General features: G+C 39.3%; 1 protein-coding gene across 3 annotated transcripts in view; it reads right to left on the reverse strand.

Annotated features, from left to right (window-relative positions):
• The window catches only part of MAPKAP1 (MAPK associated protein 1), a gene marked incomplete at both ends in the record, with an annotated part of 95,259 nt that overhangs the window by 50,331 nt on the left and 24,007 nt on the right, over nucleotides 1-20,921 (reverse strand). For all 3 annotated transcript variants that reach the window (XM_082008937.1, XM_082008938.1, XM_082008936.1), the window contains 2 exons: nucleotides 4,074-4,250; nucleotides 9,464-9,636. In XM_082008937.1, coding sequence (XP_081865063.1) covers nucleotides 4,074-4,250; nucleotides 9,464-9,636 — 350 coding nt within the window. The remainder of the gene's footprint in view (nucleotides 1-4,073; nucleotides 4,251-9,463; nucleotides 9,637-20,921) is intronic.

The raw sequence follows: 20,921 nt of genomic DNA on the forward strand, positions 1-20,921 counted from the left end.
TGCACAGTGATATGAACCAGAATAACGATGCCAGACAAAATTTTTATTCTGAGCCTAAATGATCTTGCTTTTGTGCATCTCAGGTTAGCCTTGGATAACTCTATGCACTCCTGGGTTTAATTGGCTATATTTTGACACTACTATAAGCTATCGTTAGACATCTTACAAGTCAGCTTCCTGCTCCGACTCCTTTCTTAGGGTCCCACTCTCCCTATTCACTATCCTGGGAGCCTTCCTTCTTAACTTCAGCACCTACATTAGCTTTCTGAAATTTGCATTTTATGAATATTCTAAAATATGCTTTGTAGATTACCTACACCCATGTAAAAACTGGTAACAGGCCTTTTGGGGAGCCCTTCTGTAATCTAAGTAAAAAACACATTTCAAAGCCTTGAACTGAATTTGTAAATGTACTATGAAAGCCTGATATTTTAAAAGTGTTTCAAACCCTACTTTATCAGGTATAGCAGAGGCGCTGCTTTGAAAAATACATATATAATAGGCAAAGCAATTTAAACATGGTATCAAAACAAAAAAGTGCTACAGAGCAGAGGAACTGTATGCCAAATTTCATCTGTGCGCCAACTGGCAGCTGAGCTACAACTCCTAGAAACACCATTAGATCGAGTATGTCAAGTCGTGATAATAAAATTTCCAAGGGAAAAAACCCCTAATGATAGTACAGATTTATTTTGGGCTACCTTCGCTCAGAGTCCAGGTATTACTTCATCATCTCGAGAAGTCTGCATTTACATGAATGCAGTGCTTTGTTTGACTCCTCCTGACAAATCATACTCGACATCAAAGCGGGCTGTTTGTGAATGCCGTATTTGACATTGGACAAAGTACTCCTTTCCACAACAGACATTTTCCAAAAACACAACTCGCTAGACTAATGGGCAGTTAGAAGCCAGAATGACTGCCCTCCGTCTTCTCCTTGTGTAACTTTGCCAGAGTCCTTGGAACTTGCCAAATTCGGTCATGCCTGCTTAGCTTGCTCGACTGATTGTGCCAGAAAAGAAAATAAGACACAGATGTATTTGAGCTCTTTGAGATGCCAGTAAGAGAGACAGCTAATGGCTTCATTTCGACCCTCCCCTACCAGCTGGGCACAGGTGGGGGGATAATGAGGTCCCTCTCCCTAATCAAACTCAATTATTTACTACTCTATATAGCCACAAAGACATTCACATTCAGCTCAGAATATAAAATGCACTGTGGGCTACTTCAAACCACCACCACTGGGTATTTATAACTAACTCAAGTGGCTAAGAGTTTGCCTTGGCAGGAGTTTAAGTGTATGAAGTTCTGCAAACTGTTTCTGCTCAAACATGTCCTGCTGAAACGGGGTCCCCGGCAAGGTTCCATAACTGTCAGCTCGATAACTGCACAACATCTGAAAATATATCCAATATGCAGGACGGGTGAGATCTGAAATAAAACACCATGCTTCATCGTGAAGCTTCTCAGAAGCATCAACTTTTTTCAACAGTGATTCAATATTAATAAACATTACAAATCACAAGCCTGACACAGCAGCAGCTGAAATACTTCAGCATGAGGAGCAAAAAAACAGATGCAAAATATAAAAACACAGTTACATGCACTAGCAGGATGACAAGGAAGGAAGGAAGATGTCGAATTTACAGCAAATCCCTACAAAAATAAGACAGCATGCACATTTAAACTCACGGTAGTAACAAACTTTTGATCAAGTCATGATCAAGTACTTCTCTACTCTAGGGGACACATTAAAAATGCTAATTTAAATCTAACTATTTACAAATAACTATTTACACCGGAAGAACAAGCAATTTCAAATTAGCACGTGGACACGCACAAAAATAACCTCCTCTCTGAAAAGCACTGCTTCTTATGATGCAGTTGTCCTATTTCTAATCAGCGGGACCTCCCAAGTTAGAAGGCAAGCCTTCACGTGAGCACAAATTATGTTAAAGCAGAAGGTTTCACATTTCTTTTGCAGGATTCACAGCTGGACCTCAATCCTGCTACAAGCACCAGTCAGAGAACTGCTGTCCAGGCAAGGGTCCTGCTGAGGTCTTCGGGCTCCACACAGGAACACCAGCTCCACCTCCTCCGAGCTAACGCCCCAAATCTGAGACCTCATGTGTTCATTACATTTAAATACTAATCCCTATTTACGTACTGAGTACAGGCATTGGGGATTTAGGTAGGAGGCAGTTGAGAAAGAAAGGGGACTTTTTCCAGCTGAGAAATTGTCAACAATTTAGAATCTTCTAATGATACAGGCTTCTTAACTGGTCTACCTGCAATGAACACTCGTGATCCTTTTTGATTGCATGGAATTAGAATAGAATTTTCTATATACCCGCTGGAATTTTCCCAGGATACTGATAATGCAGGATCATCTTGAAGATAAAACAATCATAGATCAATAAAATTTAAAAAAAATCAAGTTCATGGCAATGGCATTGACTCTAGAGAAATGCATACAAGCGAAAGAGCTATTCCCTCTTTCAGATAAAACAGGCAGCATTCTTCAGTCAGGTGGGAGGAACTAAACATTCCGCAATTCCACAGATGGAAACGTCAGTTGCCTGGCTCAACTGCGTGACTGTAACCTGCCCAAACCAAAAAAGGACCTCGTAATGCGACTGGCAAGCCTGCTTCATTTCCTCCTTGTATCAGCTTCCACATCACTGCATCCAGTTCAGCACCGCTGAATACGTTTACCTTGAACAACTTATTTACAAATACTGTTGACAGAATATTTTATTTTCCAACGACCTAATATAGTGGAATGAAATGAATGGGCCTTTGGGAAATACACGTGGAATTTCTGAAAATTTCCTTCACTAGGATGCTTTAGAACATCTCTAAGAAACACAGCCCACAATAAAGAATATAAAATGTAATTAAATAGCTCAGGATTTTTTTTAAATGTCTGATTATTCAAAACAGGAAGCAGCTGTATGGTTATGAAATGTAAGCAAACCTTTATACATTAAAAAAATGTCCAATAGTCAGGAAAACCCTATTAGCATTTTCTTTTCAAGAGATCCAAACATTAAATATTTTTCCCCAAGTAAGAAGTAGCTTATGCTACTAGTATTTTGTCATAGTAATTAAGGCCTTCTGATGGTTTAAAAGATTTTTCACTCACAAGTAAAAGCAAAATAAAAGTGATCAAGCACAGCATATATCACTAAAGCCCTAATTCACTGATAATGATATAGCAAATTCTTCTTGAGCTACAAAGCCAGACAGCTTCAAGTTTCAGCGGCGGATAGGGTCTTCCTTGTCAAAATTCTTCCAGACTTTAGAGTGGTATATCCAGTCCTTTTCTAAACTGGCATGCTCATTTACTGCTCATTTCTCTCCTCAATCACAGCATTGTTGTTAATGCACTCTGCAACTATTTGTATTTAAAATTACTTGCTTTTCAGTCCACTAACCAGCCTTAAAATGCAAATTTACTACTTTGTCTATCAGGCTTTGAAAGAAGATTTTTGAAGGCTCTCATATGTGGAATACCGAAACACCTAAGTACACCTTTTTTCCCTGCTAAAATTCAATACCTTTTCCCAAATAATTAAGAAGTCACTAGCAAGATCAGTTCTTAATACCTGTTGAAGAGAGCTCTGGATATCCAACATGAATGACTTTATAATTTTAACACTCTGAAGCTATTATATACATTATTTAATTTATTATTCAAAACATATTTTTCATAAATAAGCATCCCTGCTAGAGCAAAATAAAGATTAAAGACTTTGTAAAAATACAAATATTTACTAGCAGCAGCGCAACAGTTCTCCACAGGAATTACATGCAGAAGGGCTTACTTTCTCCTCCGTAGCTTCAGGCCCCCCATGACGGGCTCACCCGAGTTGCTGCCAGCAGCATTTACTTTTCCACCTGCCTCGTGGCAGACCCCAGCCCCGGGCATCGCCCGCGGAGACCCGCGACCACGCGTGCTCCCCGAATCTCGCTACACTCGGATGAAGAAAAGCGGAGGAGAACAGGACGCGGAGGCGGCAGGGGCACACAGACGTTCCCCAGCGACTGAGGCAGTTAGCGTCCATACTCACATGCGAACAAAGAGCGACTGTTTTGCTGCCAGGCCGGGAGAAGAGTACTTTTCCACCAGCGCCAGAGTGCTGAAGCCAAACTTGTGAATGGGCTCGTTGGAATCCAAGGGCGGAAAATCTGTGTCAACCTCACCGTCATCCTCAGCAATATGGAGACAGTAGGCATTGACGTTGTCGCTGAAACAAAGACGAGACAAGTTCGTTCAGGAGGGAAGCTAGACAACCGATTCAAGCTAGTTCAGCCCATCAATACCGGTTGCTAAACACTGTAGACAACAAATCAGACAGGCCTGTTACAGCAGTAATATACTTAAAAGCCGCTGATGGCATGTATATAAATATATCCCAACAAAGTCCCAACGTACCTTGCTACCATAACCATGTGGTAACAGAAAAAAACCCCAAACCTCAGAGTAAAGCAGCGAGTCTTACTTCATCGTTAACTGAACTGTAAGCAAAAGACTGACAGTGATTAAAATACACCAAAGCCTACATAAAAGCTCCGTGACTTCACAAAACTGGAAGCAGTATTTCTCGATTTGTGAAAATTTATTTATTTATATGACGATTACGCTTTAGAACTAAAGACAAACAAGCAGTGTCTATCTGTTTTCTTCATAGATCAAGCGACTGTGGAAAAGTTTACTGAAAGTACACTTGCGAAGCTGAGAAGGCTCTTGGGCAGGTAAAGAGGGTAACAAACTACAGGAAGAGTAAAAAAATCTGTTCAACATAGTAGGAACAAGTAGTAGAAAAGCTACCTTTCCTAAATATCTAAGAAGTCAAATCACTAAAAACAGTTACAAATTAACACAGACTAACAAGCAGAACTAAATAACACAAAAAGCTTTAAACAGATACAGTGGGAAGAAAATACGAAAGCAAAAAAAAAAATCTATGCCCCTTCTTTACACAAACAAAACCCCACAGGGAAACAACTATCTATATATACCACACAGAGTATTGATCATATATTTCTATTATTAAAATCTATTTCAAATGCTAATATCTAAATTATTGAGCTAAAAATACATATTCTTTCTTACTGTAAACGTTCCAGCACTCAGGCATTTTCCACAGCCAGGAAGTATAGCTTGAATGTTCACACGGCAGTATGTTTCTAAACTCTGCAGTTTAAATTTGGAGTTTTAATTGCATGATTGATGCTTAAATTAATTAATTGCAAAGTGTATGCTAATTGTTTAATTGGTCGCTTGATCTATATAGATCATTTTTTGAATTAAATGAGTTGATTTACAAAGTTTATTGATTAGATGTGACAATGAATTATTTCGCTGACTACCTGATTTGCAATTTTCTCAATTAATTCACAAACCTTTGGTTGCAACTGTGCTTTATTGAGAGCGCTTAGCCCAGGTGATCTATATGCATCTTGTCACAGCTAAGACACTTATTATATAAAACAGGTAATAATGATGCATTACAATTAACGTAAGCTGTAAATTTGCTAACAAAAAGGTAACCCAGCAATGTCTGTCACTATGAATTTTGAAAATTCTGCAATACTATTAATGAAACTTTCATGAGTCTCTGGACTGTTATGAAGAACTGGAACATTGCTGTAGAACTAATTTTTAACTTCTTCAAGAGCACTTAAGTAACTTTTAGGGAAACTGGCGGAAGGTAGCGCTGGGAAGAGAATTCATACAGCACCCGGGCGCTGTCGATCAGAGCCTACTCAGCCAGGCGGTCGCGTGGTTCACGCTAGCACCAGGCTTTTTAGGAACAAGCTAGACGAAAAGGCTGTGAATGATACTGATACAGCTGATCCCACTTATGTAATGAGAAATGCCTGGCATGATTTTCAGGTCCTTCTCTTATTCTATTTAGATTTCTACAGACACAGACAGCAAGCTCTGCATGCTCATTCTGTCCAGTTCAACGTAATTCAAAAGGTGCCCCATGCTATGAGGCTTTCCAGTCTGGGCAGTCACCCCATTCCATCTTCCCACAGCTGTGGTCTGTGCCTTCCACTGCTGATTTCCTAACCCATTCGTTTGACAGAATTCTTCTATGTGCAGCCTGGAGCACGCTTAGAGCTCTGTATAAATAAAGTTAATATTTTCATTCGGTACTTGATGCATTTGCATAATTCTCATTAAAGCCAGAGGAACATACAGCCATGCAGGCAACAGAACGGATGCAGTGCGGCCTCAAAGCAATCCAAGTGCCAAAAAAGGTGGTAGTGACAACAACTTATCTTCCACCAATTATACTGAAAATACACAATGTCGGTTAAATCCCATAAATTAAAGGGGTTACAAATGTCTTCAAACAGAGCGGGTTCCTGAACATTAACACAAATTAAGTCACAATCTGTTGAAAACACAAGTCCAACGGGTAAAACCACTGTGCATTTTGAACCTCCACCAGGATGACGCCAAAGTCCTGAACTTTAGGCTTCAAATTACAAGGTGCAAAGTCTTGAGAATCTGAGTTTTCTATGGACAGAATGTAAAAGTTAGGTACAACAACTGACAGATGTGGCAGCGTTCTTAACTTCTAAAAATAGGAAGTTTATTTGAATTTTGCATCTCACTATTAATTATCCCTAGAGGGGATTTTGTTCTTTTTTTGCAGGCAGAATCATTACAGCACATATGTCAGGGGTTGGCTAGAGAATGGTCTGGTGGGTTATGACCAAAGTTCATATGAAGAGGCCAGGAACAGGGTTGCTAACACTGGCAGTTGTTCCTCATATCAAGACACTGAAGAGAGACAAATATAATACAATTATAATAAAAAAAGGCAGCCTAACTGAATACAAAACATTCCTAAAGCTGTCAACTAGTACTCAGTCATTTCAGACTTTTACATCTACCTTTTAGGAAAAAAAGAATTAGGCAGTAATATATTCTTTTCCTAAAGACAAGGGGTTGTTTCTCTTAATTACAGAGTCTAAGACCTCCTCGTTATTCTCAAACTGTGTTACTAGTAGGTATATTTGTCATTCTGTATGCATTGTATATCAGATTTGAAGCATTGTCTATTTTAGTGCAATGTCACAATGATCCAGATTTTTGCTTTTTATACTTTGAACTGACTAAATCGGGAACAAACAGCAAATGCAGGATGTGCAACCTACACAAGCTCCTTCCTCGTTTGGAAGTGATGAGAGTTAGTCTACAGTTAAATCAATCCTTGCTACAGGACAGGCAGTCAGCAATGCTAAAAGAAGTTGACGGAGACATGAGAAATAATTAAGAACTACACAAGAATCAAACTTTTTGTAAACTGGAGGCTCTGCCCCTTCCTCTGAGCATTTCTACCCACATTCTCAGTTGCTGCTGCTAAGACTGTTCTTGGGAACTCATGCCTCCATTATTTATTTTACTATTTCTGTCCTGAGATTTGATTACATTAGACAGCCTCTTTGGTCATGATCACTCTTTGACACATCATAACATCTTATCCTTCACGGCAGACAGTGAAATTCATTTCCTCCCACTGCTGACTTTTGCCGTGGGCAATGATGTTTCATGGAATATCTCTACTCACAGGCATTGTTCCATTTGGGATGTGCTGTGCTGCTGAAAAATATACATGTGCCCAAAGATTGACACTAGCGGTATCTTACTTGTTAAAAAATTAGCTAATCATACACAAAGGACACTTTCTTGAACTTTTGATATAACAAATAGAAATTAATAACAGCAAATGAAATGGCACCATCTGCAAATAATCTTGTATTTCTTCTCCAGTACAAAAAAAGTGCAAATCAAACTGAAGTGTTTAACCTCTGAAACAGCTCATATGTTTGTTGAGAAGAGCTAAGGGAAATCCTATATCCAAGGCAACAATATCCATTAAATTGTTTTCAGGAGGGGCTCTTTTCTGGGTCGCCCTGTATCTACTAAACAGAAATCAACTAATCCTAAAGACGGGCAGTTCAAGCGACCTCTCAGCACCTCCCTTTCCCTCTTACCACTGTGCTATAACAGGAGAGAAGACTACCGAGTCCTCAAACACTTCTGAAGAATGCTGAAAGAGCAAACTGTAAAATTCAGCACCAAAAAAACCCATTCATCAAATATTCCAGGAACAGCAGCAAAGTGAAAATTTGCTCCTATAGAAAAAGCCAAACAAAACCGTTAACCAATACCGGCGAGTATCCGTTACTAACTCCGTAATAAACTATTTTAAGTTCTTATTTTACGTTCTATGACCCAGCAAAAACTGAAGTATTTTACAGAACTGTTTTAAAACCAAAGTTGCTCAGATGAGCGGCGTTGAAGTACCTATTTTATATACCTTATGTCACCTACCATGATAAAGTAATGGCTCTTACTAAACAGCTCCAGCACAGCAAATCCAATCCATTATTCAGTCACAGAAATTTTAGGGGCAGAACTCTTTCACAGTGAAGACATAAGCAATGATTATCAAAGATAGCGAAAAGTCCATTGATGAACTGAAGCTAAAATTTCTGAGGACAACACAGATGCTGCTCTTTAGAGCAAAAAGCCAATGTGACTGAGGTCAAAGCCTTGTAGAAATTATAAATACTGCATGACAGAAGTTTTTGAACTAAAGAATGGAATTTTATTCACAATTTCAAACAAAACTGGTATTTATTTTGTTTTCAGGATCCTTATTCACATATCTTTATTTTAGTTCTATCTCCAGGATGATAACCTGGAAAGAAAAGCACCTTTAGCCTTATACCTGTCAATTCTAGAAAAACAGAAATATTTTAACGTGTATAATGCACTGAAGTCATCAAGTCAGCAAAACGCCAGCAGAAAGCAAGTAAGTGATAATGCTGATTCTATGACAGAATTCCGACTTGTTTTCAGGCATACTCACTATGGCTAAATCCAGTCTATGGTTTCAGGAGGACACTAACAGTACTGCTAAGACACATTGTCACCCAGTACAGCGATTCCTCTCTCTGCATCTGCAGGAGGAAATGGTACTGTGCAGACAAAACAGAGGCAGAATCTGTGTACCTTCTCTCGGAACAAAGAAGAGAGGGAGTTACAGATGAGTTCTCGATTTTATTTGACATCCTTGTGATCTTATCCAGTAAGAACACTACCAAAAAATAGATGGGACAAAATAAAAAATGTCTCCATGACACCAAAAGAGATAAGATTTATATTATTTTTACATGGAGTGTTTTGCAATTACGATTCATTTACAGATCCATAGTTTCATATGCTTATCATTATACAGTACCTAGTAGTTTAATTGAAAGAGAAATGGATATAGATGCACGTGTATTGCTGAAAAGGAAATACTGATAAATGTGTAGGTGGTTTCTCTTAAGATTTACTTATAAAAACAGTGACAAGGAAATCCATTTCATTATGCAAAAGGCTGCAGAGGAGAAAATTAGAGATCAAAAGGTAGTAAAGAAAGAACATTACTTCAGTTTTGGTTCCCGTCCCTCACTTGTATATTGCCAGCATATTAGTCCAATCAGGTCATGCACCTTGGCATTCGCTATCGTCACAACTGTCATGGGCTGTAGTTTGTCTTGGCTTGTGTGCAGTGGGAGGTAGACATCAATTTTTTTGGTTGCCGTTGTACCAACATGACCCTGTCGAGAAAATATATTTCATTAGAATGGATAAAAGAAAAGGTATGACAGAGCTGATACAAAATCTGGTACGGATGGAATTCTTTTCAGTAGAAAGATTAAAATATACTGCTACAACTTAAAATTAGAAGAAGCTTGAACTTCTTTTTACTACTCTTTAATGTATCTGTAAAAATGATATGAAATATTGGCAATGATTTTACAGATTTCCATAAGAAGTCTGAACTTGCTGCAAGATCCCATGTTCTTTTCCATCACCATTTAATACTAGCATTACCCGTGTTTCTACATTTCTGCTTTCTTCTGTAGTTCGTTCCCACCACTGGAAAACCTCACCTCCCTCACGTGCAGAACCACCAGCTCACCGCGCTCACCCCTTCGGCTAGCACGGCCTCTCTGTGCCCGGCCGCAGGCGAGGCATCTTCCGCGGCAGTACCGCGGCAGCCCGTCTCACCCCTAGTTACTCCAGCTCTGGAGCACGCCGGGATTGCCGACGCTACCTGCTTTTCAATGTTCTAGTTCCCCCCCGCTTCAGTCTGGGACTCCTCTCATCGTCCCCCTTTCCGCTTTGCCCGCCTTCCCCGGCTGCGATACCAGAAGCGAAGGAGCTCACGCCTGGATGCGCAGCGGGGCAAAAGGCAGGGAAACTCGCAGCATACACAAGAGGGGAGAGCGGAGCCTGGCCAGCACATCCCCACCGAAAGGAGGAAGAGGAAGAGCCTGCCACAGCTGGCAGTGCTTGACACACATAAACCGGCGAGACCTGAGCTGGACTCGTACCGATGCCAACAGTGCAGAAAGGGTTGCTGAGCTCCGGGCTTAGCCCCCAGTCAGACACCACAGACTGCTCGTCCAAGGGAAACCACCCCAGGTAACACCACCTCTGCAGAGAACGGTGGCCAAAATGAATGTCGATCTTGTGTGGAGGTTAAGGTGACATTTAAAAATAAAGCTTAGGCTTGACCTTGGTTTGCCAAGACAAGGACAAAATCACACGTACAACTGAGCCATTAAACTATTTTGAACTATTTGAAGACAACCAAGAAGGATTAACTAATATTGGTTTTAATCGGAATTTACTAAAAAAAAAAAAAAAAAAAAAAAAATCTATTTGGCACTGTGGAGATTAACAATTAAATAAAACATAAAATACATAGCAACATAAAGATCTATAAAGTTTGCATTACAAGAAAAAAAAGTTTAATCTACTGCAGATAGGACTGCATTTTTAAACCAGTAATCTTTTAAACAGACAAAAGATAGTACATCCTGATCCCCTCTTCAAATGCACCCCTGATGTAACTATATATCTCTATACATATACAGGCCCTGAGAGAAGAAAGTATTATTCGAATTAATCACTCGGAATTCTAAGTAACAGAATAAAAGGATTCAACGCTATAAATCTACGATGAGAGTATAAAACAGGGAGTTAAATGCCATGTGCTAATTTCAATATATTGCTAAAAACCATTTGATGCTTCAGTGTGATTATGAATTAGAGAAATAACAGGAATTTAAAGATTAAAGTTATTCATACTAGCATAGGTAAAAGTATTATTAAAATCCATCCAAATATAATGAATTTGTTTTTTAAGAAAGCATTTTTATACTGCAGATACCTCCTCTTCCCATGTTTTTAAGATAAGAAGAAATTGTTTTTACTTGTTTAAGAGGAAATGTTATATTTGTGACAGAATACGGGACATTCCATCACCTCATTTGGATAAGCCGTAACAAGCCTTTGGATGAGCTAGTGAGGTCATGTGCCTGGGATTCTCCGCGATACCACCCATACCCACCACCCTACCTCTTCGAGGAAATCACTAACACAACAGAACTGCTAAAAAAATAAGGGTTTTTTTGTTTTTTCTTTCTCCTCTTGCTTTCCTACTTACAGGACTCATTTTAAGGGGAATAAAGCTGGTCTCAGGTTATCAATCACCAGTCTCAAAGTCTATCCCTGTCTTTGTCCAGGTGCAAACAGCAACCAGGGGAATGTACGAACAGGCACAAGGCTGTGAGCGTCGCTCACGTTATGGTCATGACCAGAGATACCAGCCAGAACGGGAGACCTGTTGTTTCAACTACATTTGCATTTGAATGAGTAAATCGCAGTTATAAAGGAAATTAATGTGACTCCTTGGCACGCTAAGTTATGCATTTAAATCTAAGGATGGCAGATCGTAAGTAATGCTTAGTCCTGATAATGGAAAATCCAAGAAAAATTGACAACCAGATGTGAGAGTCGATGCCAACGTTACAACTGATATACACAGCATAAAACCAGAGAATGGACAAACGTGCCAAGAGCTGTAACTAATAACCAAAAAGACCAGATTATTCCATTAGCCACTACTCCAAGGACAGACTGTTTTATAAGATCATAATCCAATAAACACACGTATTCATAAAAGAAACACATCCTAGGGACCCTGATCTTACAGCTATCACAAATAAGATGGTAACTTCCATGGTACGACCTTTTCACAGAGCTTCTCTAGTCTTTGCCCTACACTGTGCTGTTGCTTTGTGTTTGTTGTTTTTTAACTAAAGTTTCTTTGTTCTTCCCCATCTCTAAATCTCCTCTACCTCCTCCAGTCTACTTTTACCATCTTGCTTGTCCCAACTCCCTCCATTAGGGGTATCTTTGTTCTCTTACTCACAAACACTCAGCATGAACATCAAGATGACAGGCAACTTAAACCAGTGGTAATTCGTACATGTATTAGGATTCCAACTGCTCTTTGAGCAAGGGGATCAATATCAACCGCAGCAGTACTAGGGAAATGGCTCAAAAGCATCACTATTACACTCAAGATCTTTAAAAAAAAGTGAGTGAAATATTTTTATTAATTAAAAGTGCTGTAAAACTGATTGCCATGAGATATGACAGAGGCTGAAACCTGAGAGTTGGAAGTCAATTATACTTTCTATTAGTAATGGAAACATTCACTGTCATGTTAGGCAGGAAACATCAGTATGGCCTATGAACACGTGGGTCTAAGCTTAGACTGATGAATCACCAAGTCAAAGGGGCCTGGAGGAAATCTCCATTGTGTTTATTGCAAATTGATGGCATTTGTTCACAACCAGCATTAGGAACCCCAAACACCAGGTACCTGTCCACAGGACAGAATGAATCCATATTCTTACTCTGATCCTGCAAAATACTAATTGTGTAGGAAGTCCCACAGAGCTCAATTACTTACCTGGGCAAAGCTTATTAGGTAAGGATTTGTAGGTGGTGGGACTGAATAAAAGGGATCCACTTATTAGTCTCAGTGGCCAAGAGTCAAAGACCTCGCCACGCTGGGTTTAATGAGTAATAACTTGTGGGTTTTATATGGTGCTTGTAGTCCCTTCTTCAGGAGGAATCATTCAGAACCAGATTACAGACGCTACTGGAAACGTAATTACTTTTTTCTCCCCACTAAAAATTGTATTCCAACTGTAAATGTTGAGGAGACCCAGAAAATAAAGTACAATTACCTATATTCAAAAAGGCAGCAAACTTTATTAATAGATCCTGTATAAAATTCAATGGGAAATCTATTCAGGGCCAGGGGCCTTACCATTTGGAGTTTCCTTAATAGCCTCAAATAAATCTGGGAAGCATAAAGGGGCTGTTAAATTAACATTTTCCTGATCTGTCACCTATGGCATAGTTAATTTGTCAAAAAATTCTTTTAGCTTGTCACTGGACACTGTATGTTCTGACAAATGAAGTCTGGAATAAAATTGACAAAATATCTCGTTAATTTTCTAGGAAATCGCAAATCTGATTCCATTAAGCTTTTATTGTTAGAAATGTTATATTCCACCAATCCTTTAAGGAAGCGAGGAGTAACTGGACACACAGAAAACATACAATAAATCATAGAAAATTTTCTTAGTATTTTTATTAATGGATTCTCTTAGGGCTACCTCATGCTCTCCTACAGTCTGATCTTATCAAAATTTCCGTTTGCTATTTCTATAGAGTTTTCATCTCACTCAAAGCAAAGACGATGTGTCATCATCTGCAATTCACTGGAGGAGACATGGTGCTGTGCAGTGTACACAGGCTGCAAGAGGCAAAAAACGGGGGATCCTATTTCCCAAATTGTTGCTAATGTGGTGCGCACATAAACAAAACACTTCATGTTTCTGTTTTCTCTAACTCTCTCATCAGAATTCTTGGTGGTTGGCACACAGTAATTCTTTGGCACATTACAACTATCCTTTTCTGTTGCTATTCAAGCGCCACAGAATTATGTCCGTTATTTGACATTGCTGAAAAGTACAGCCTGCTGAATTCCCAAACTTTCTGCTTTCTATTTCTTGTACTTTAAATTAAGCAGATCAATGTATATTTATGCACTTTCATAATAAGCAGTGGCTGAGTTTAGGAAAGTTATTCCCATTAATAAACAAATTTCTTCTGAAAGAACAACTTGGTATGTAAGACTAGAGCTCCTGTGAATCCATACTTCTCGTGTTGTCTAAAATAAAGACAGGCACAGAACAGCACAGTAATATTTGGGGATATATAACAACAATAGCTGGGCTAATTACAAGATCTTAAGTAGCACTAACAGTACGTACAGATGTTGCTGGTACTTCTAGACACAAGAGTATGAGTAGAGGATATGACAGGCAACTCAGATGATGAATTTTCATGGATTTCCTAGGCTTGCATTTGCGAGTTGTGGTATTTAATTATATAAATACTGGTTACCACAATTATGACAGAAAAACTGCATATAGAATGATCTTCATGGGCTACATACAATTTTAGAAATATCGGTATCATTAAATAACGTTATGTAATAAAAATAATGCGCTTTAAATAAAAACACAGTATGTTAAATTAAAAAAGAAAAATACATATTTAAACTCTATCAATACTTTCAATACAACAAGTCTTTCTAAGATTTAAAAATCAACTTTTAATCAAAGTCCATGAGAACATATATACCTCCCTCCAATACCAGATGATGTATATCTCGAATAGATTACTGTGGAGCTACTAATATTCTTCTAGATGATATAGGAAGTTTGGTGCAGTTCTGTCCCCCCCCAGGACACCTTACTCCTCAGCAGAGTTCTGAAGTACCAGCATACGGGGAAGCTAATGAAATAGTCATTGAGAAAAATGTGTACGCTGTATCCTTCTCACTTCCGATTTGCTTCACTGCACACCCCAGTAGAAAATTAAAACAAAGTCCATAAACATTTCTTAGAGAAAAGTGATTAATTTTCAACAATAATAATTTACTGCATCTTCTTGCACAATAGAGTTCCGTGACTAAATGTTATATCACTTTAAGATTAGATGTTCTAATGATATAATGCAAAGATTTTACTGAATCATTATTTAGTGGGAGTCATAAAAACCTCTTAAAATTAATCCTTCATGCACATCTAGCTTATCCAAAGTTAGCATTTAATTAGATGGCCCTGGCACGAATGAGCTTACTACTTTATTTGCTCAATCAGTATATGTCTCTTCAGTAATTATAATTAATTCAAGTCATTGACTCACCTCCCGGCAAACAATGCTAAACATTACAGAAAATGGAAATAAATGCTTTTCCTTTTCCAAATGTAAAATTTTTTCTCACTTTTCAACTCAGTGAAATGTTTTTTTTTTTTAGGTGACAGGGTATTTAATATCCTATGCGATCCAGCAGTCGCCTCCTAAACATAACTTACTCACATATGCATTTAAACAACATATAGAAAATACACGAAGGGGAAAAATTTGAAAAAATGTTAACTCAGCATTTACAATGCAAACAAGAGGTCTAACAGATTAGAGCACAGACTTTTATGGCAATACAAAGGGCTATATTTTTCTAAGACAACCATTGAAAAGCATTGTTTTCTAAGCTCTTGACTTAAAAAAAAGAAAAATTTTAAAGCAATTATTTCTTCATCCAAAATAAGTGGGAATAAACCAGTCATATTCACACATAAACGAAACAGCGTTTGAGGGGTTGAGTAGAAAAAGAAGGGTCATTTAAAAAAAAAAGTTGTTTTTTTTTTTAAAGTTTAGGTGATCAAATAGCTTAAAAGCTTTCAACAAGCATGTGGCAGAAACTCTCATACTGTAGCGCAATATAACGACTCTACTGGCATATGGTTCAGAGCGAACGCACTGGCAGCGAAGCCAGATGATGAGCACATTTATCAGCCTCAGTATCCGAGACCCACATACCCAGCAGTGAAACACGTAGCTGCAACTAGTAGATTTTGGTGGGGCGAGCAGAACAGCATCTAACGTAATATGATGGTTAAGTGTTTACGACGTGGTCTGTTCATTTTATTTGCACGGTACTATAGCAGATCTGGAGAAAATACCCTTTCAGATGCATATTCTATTAACATTCAGAGGCATAACGCGAAAGTCTCCGTGTTCGTATGAAAATCCAGGGTAGCTGTACCCCTTTTATTTTCCAACGCACCATACTATACCCTACTATGGTGAAATAAGAGTCATACTTATTTCATCAAGTGGTTAAGCCAGAATCAGTATTTTTAATTACTAAAGCCATATGATTACTTTTGTTATTCTTAAGTCATTTATGGAAAATACCACCAGGGAGGCCACTGAGACAACTGACCCACTGGCAGCAGGTGACCAGGCTACCTTCGGCACGCCTGCCGTGCTCACGGTCTTTAAAGGAGCTTCCAAGTTGTTCCTTTCTGAGGAGTGGGTTCTCCTTTGTACCGTCCTAGCTTCTGCTGCAGAGTTAGCAGATGACAATGTAAAATTCCATTAACATTGTTACAAACTTAATTTATCTTATTCACACTGTCACTATTCATAAAAATTTAACCCAGTAATTTCCTGTTGTACAAAGCATAACAAAGTATGAATATTTAACTACAAGGTAAATAACACACTATTATTTTTTATTCTAAATTGTTGACTTCACTTAGCATGTCTGCTTTGTATAGCACCACACTATTTTTCAATTAAAGGTCCAGATGTTTCAAAGGCTCCAGTAGGCAGCAGTAGTTATGAGAAATGCGTTATCTGCATTGCAATGATCACTACAACATCAGCTCCAGGCTGCATTAACATACTCATGTTTTATTCTAGCCCCCCTCCTAATGTACCAGTTAATTATACAACACACAGCTGAGAAACATAACCTCCAGAGCTGGACAGTTTCCTTCCATGCTTCCACCTGAGCGAATTTTTATACGCACCTCAAAACTGTGATTTACATATATAACCACATAATCAAGTATCCGAAATTACTGCCTGTTCCTTCTTGGCATTCACTCCCACAATCAATAAAACTATGTAAGTCCTGAGCAAAGAATAAGACATATAATTCTCGTAACAGCAGATTTCAATCATATTAACTTGCATTCATTTATACAACTCTCTTTAAATTAAAAAAATGTTTTACTTAAAAGTGCAATGAATATGATTTCTTGTTACCACTTTTTTCTGACAAATTGTATTTGGAACGGGGGGAAGAGCCCTGAGTGCGTCCCCTTTGCAGCCCAGGCCTCAGTCACTTCCATATCAGTCTCGGCGTCCGGACAAACGGACCCAGTCCACCTTCAACCCTGTGGTCAAAACGGCATTTCGCCGGGAACAAGGGCACCTCCCGCGAGCCGGCCGGCACGCTCCCTGCCGCACCGCCGCAGCCAGCGCGGGACCCGCGGCTGCCTTTCTCCAGAGGGCTGGACTTCCCGCGGGCTGCGCCGGCGCCGAGCTAGCCGTGGAGATTAAACCCTTATCTATCCAGTTCCCACAGTGCTGCTGAAGAATGAAAACACATATTCAGATTCATCAAAATACAATTGCTACAGCTGCAACAAAAATGCATTCATTACATGAAACTATCCTTAGCTTCCATGTAGTGGAGAGAAGGAATGGCCTACTTTAGAAGAATTATTTATATTTTACTTAGTAATAAACATTACAATTTAATACTGAGGAACAGAGTTATTCTTTGTAATAACCAAACGCAACAAAAACTTATAATTAAAACTACACCATAAACATTATTTGTACGTTAAGAAATATGCCACGATATATTTTAACGAACAGATGCTATACAAAAGATAAATGTTTTGGGAAATATTCAATCCTTAAACAGATCAGCCTCTAATCCTATGCTTCTGTTGCATAAAGCAGACAGCTTAAGTTCCTCGAGGACATTAGCCAACCTTAGGTGGAACATTTTTAATACATCACCGTGTCACTTTTTAATGTGCCACAATCTATTAACCACATGGCAAACTAACAGGGATTTTTAAAATATGGGTTTTATAGCTTTGTGCTGGTGATTAATTAAATAAATAGCCAGCATTTCACAAATCATCCCTCTAATTAGTCTAAACCAGACACTTTGCATTCACTGCATTATTGCCATCTGAAGCTCACAGAAGGGCAGTAGCGTTACGAGGACGAGTCTGTGCACTCCGGAGCGCATCGGCACCGCGCAGCCCGGGCTGGCACGGCACCGCGCAGCCCCGAGGCAGAGGTACCATCTTCACAGGTGCTGCAGTCAGCTGGAATTTGACTCCAGCTGCTTGGAAAAGATGTTCTGTGTAATTATTCTCCCTCATCCTGAAGGAAACAATCGAGGTAACAAAGAAAACAGAGCTCTATCTGGAATTTGACCTGAAGTAGCGAAGTTGTATGTTGCAGAAAATGAACAAATATTAAAGGCAGATGCTAGAAAAAATTTACGAGCTAAATACATTTTCCATCAAAACATTTCAAAGTTGAAGCTACAACTTACTATATGCAGTCCATTCAAAGAAGCCAAGCAAGGCTTATCATTTAAACGACTCAATTATTCTTTAAAGAAAAAAAAAAGAAAAAAAAAAGAAAAAAAAAAAGAGAGAATCATCTATAAAACCTGCCTGAAATCTCATAATTTCTACTTTGCCTATCTAGATAGATCATTTCCCCCAGAGCTCAAATTAAACTCTTAACAGTTAATATGTTCAAGTTTTACTACAGGTTTTTCTCCAAATTATTAACAACTGGAATTTCCTATCTAGGACGGTGTTTATATGGAAATATGTTCTGCAGTGTTTAGTGACACTATCACAACAGCTTTTTCCCCCTCAATTTAAAAACCATCGGAGAGACGGAAAATGATGCAGCAGTCAGGCTGCTCACGAAGATGGGATTTTATTTCCTCTACCAGGTGATTTCCTTCTCAGCCTCAGTCACTCAATTTGTCCCTTAGACCGAAGTTTCCTGATACTCAGGAAGATATTTGCATTATTTGGCAAGGCTCAAAGAGCAAGTCACACCCTGCTCAGACGGGGACGTCACTCGGGCCGCCAGGACGCCGCCCGATCCGCCGCGCTCACGCGGGGCAGGCGCCGGCTGCGATGCCCAAGTCTGCCCGGAGCAGCCTGCCAGCGAACCGCTGCTCGCGGCGCATGACGCCGACCTGCCCGTTACCCGCTCCGACTTTGTTATCATGAGCAAAAAGTCATGGGATTAAAAAGTGCAGCCTTGAGAAAATGATCTGTGATAGATAATCCTGGGGCTGGATTACACCAAGAGAAATGATGGACAATTTGACTTGTTTTTATTGCTTGTCAGTGAGGTGTATTCATTTAATCAAACTAAATTTAAACAATTGTGCTTCCAGCAATATGGTCAAAGTTTTGTACTGCAAAAATTAACAACAAAACAATAAATGCCTTAGTGCTCTGTTAAATAAAACTATTTACTCTTCTTGCAAAAAGAACAGAATCCAGTTCCGTGAAAACTACTAAAGCCTCTTCAGCGAGCCTTGTCACAGCCACCTCCTCCAGTTTGACGAGTTCTCTTCAGAGCCTAAGAAACAGGGCAACCCTGCAATTCTGGGGTCGACTGCCAAATCGCGTTGAACACTGCTGAACCGCTCCCGAGTCCCTCTCGCAGCCACCCCTCGCCAGCGGAGTGGCAGCTGCCCTTCGGGTCTGGCACGTCCAGCGAGCCCCACAGCGAAGGGGCTACGAGCAGCGCGGGGCAGCAGGGCAGAGGACGCGCCGCCTTCCCAGCACGGAGGGCAACCAAGAGCAAAGTAGCTGAGAACAACGATCCTGGCATATAGAATAAAGAATGGCAAGACCTGAGACTTAATTCTACCCTTCTCCAGGAAAAAAAGAAAAAAATTTCCTCAAACCTGCAACCCAAGTTCAGACCTTGGATTTATCCTTTCAAGAAATTTGAAGATCTAATTAATTGTATGGCTAGTAACCTTACAGATTTTCAGTGGCTGACTTGTCTCCTTGTTTTTACTAGCAGTATGACTGCAAAAAGAACTGACTGGCTGCGAAAATTTTATAGCGCTTCTTTTGGAAAATAACATTTACATTACATATAAATGTGCACTGAAATTCTACATTATTTTTCTAAGTACGTACTGTCTTCCCTTTCATTGTGCCCACAAATTTACTTTTAAAAATACATTTTAGACAGCATAAAACATACAATCTGAAACAATACAAATGACTCATAGATTTTCAGTTGAGAAAAAAATCTGGACTCCTGACTTTCTGCAGAATCAATATTCTCATGATACTTTTCAGAAGACTGGCCTAATAATTCCAGTATGGCTGAAATCTCTCTGATAATTATACCCTATCTCCATAAATTTTCTTTACACTTTTAGCTGGATACAGAAAAGATCTTTACTTCCGACTCATAGCTACTTTCATTCAGCGCTAAGGCTACATTTCTCTTTGAAAAGGGTCAGTAGCGTACGACAAGCGATGACCACTGCTGACATCGTGGAAAGGCTGGGCTCTTGCTTGAGGTCATCTTGAGCAAAAAGCCATTTAAACCAATTATTTAAAAAAAGAAAGAGATGCATTCTGTATGCAGTAGGGAATCTGCATCAGTATTCCTGATGACCACAATACTGGGGGAAGAAGTCCAGGACTTCTATTAAGGACTAATATTAAGATTTTTAAACTCTCATATTACACCTCTATCCCCGAAACTGGGTAGGTGCTGGTACACTATTTTTCATCCACCACAAAGTACCACTTTAAAAAAAGGATCTCTCCTATGCAACTTCAATAGCCACCTGTCAGTTAGGTGCTACCTTTAAAAAGACTTAAAAAGTTTAACCTTAAGAAGCTCTTGCCCTTAAACACTGCCTGTGAAAACGCTCGGGTGGCCTCGCTCAAGCAGGTTCAGCTGATGCAGGATTAAAACCTGTCCTCCTGCAGACGACACCCCCCCCAGACCCCACAGCACTCAGTGCAAGATACAGTAAAAGGGTTTCACAGCACTTTCTGACACAAAGCGTTTTCAACCTTTT

The sequence above is a fragment of the Phaethon aethereus genome, assembly GCF_964289735.1.
Source record: "Phaethon aethereus genome assembly, chromosome: 20".
NCBI classification, from domain to species: Eukaryota; Metazoa; Chordata; class Aves; order Phaethontiformes; family Phaethontidae; genus Phaethon; species Phaethon aethereus.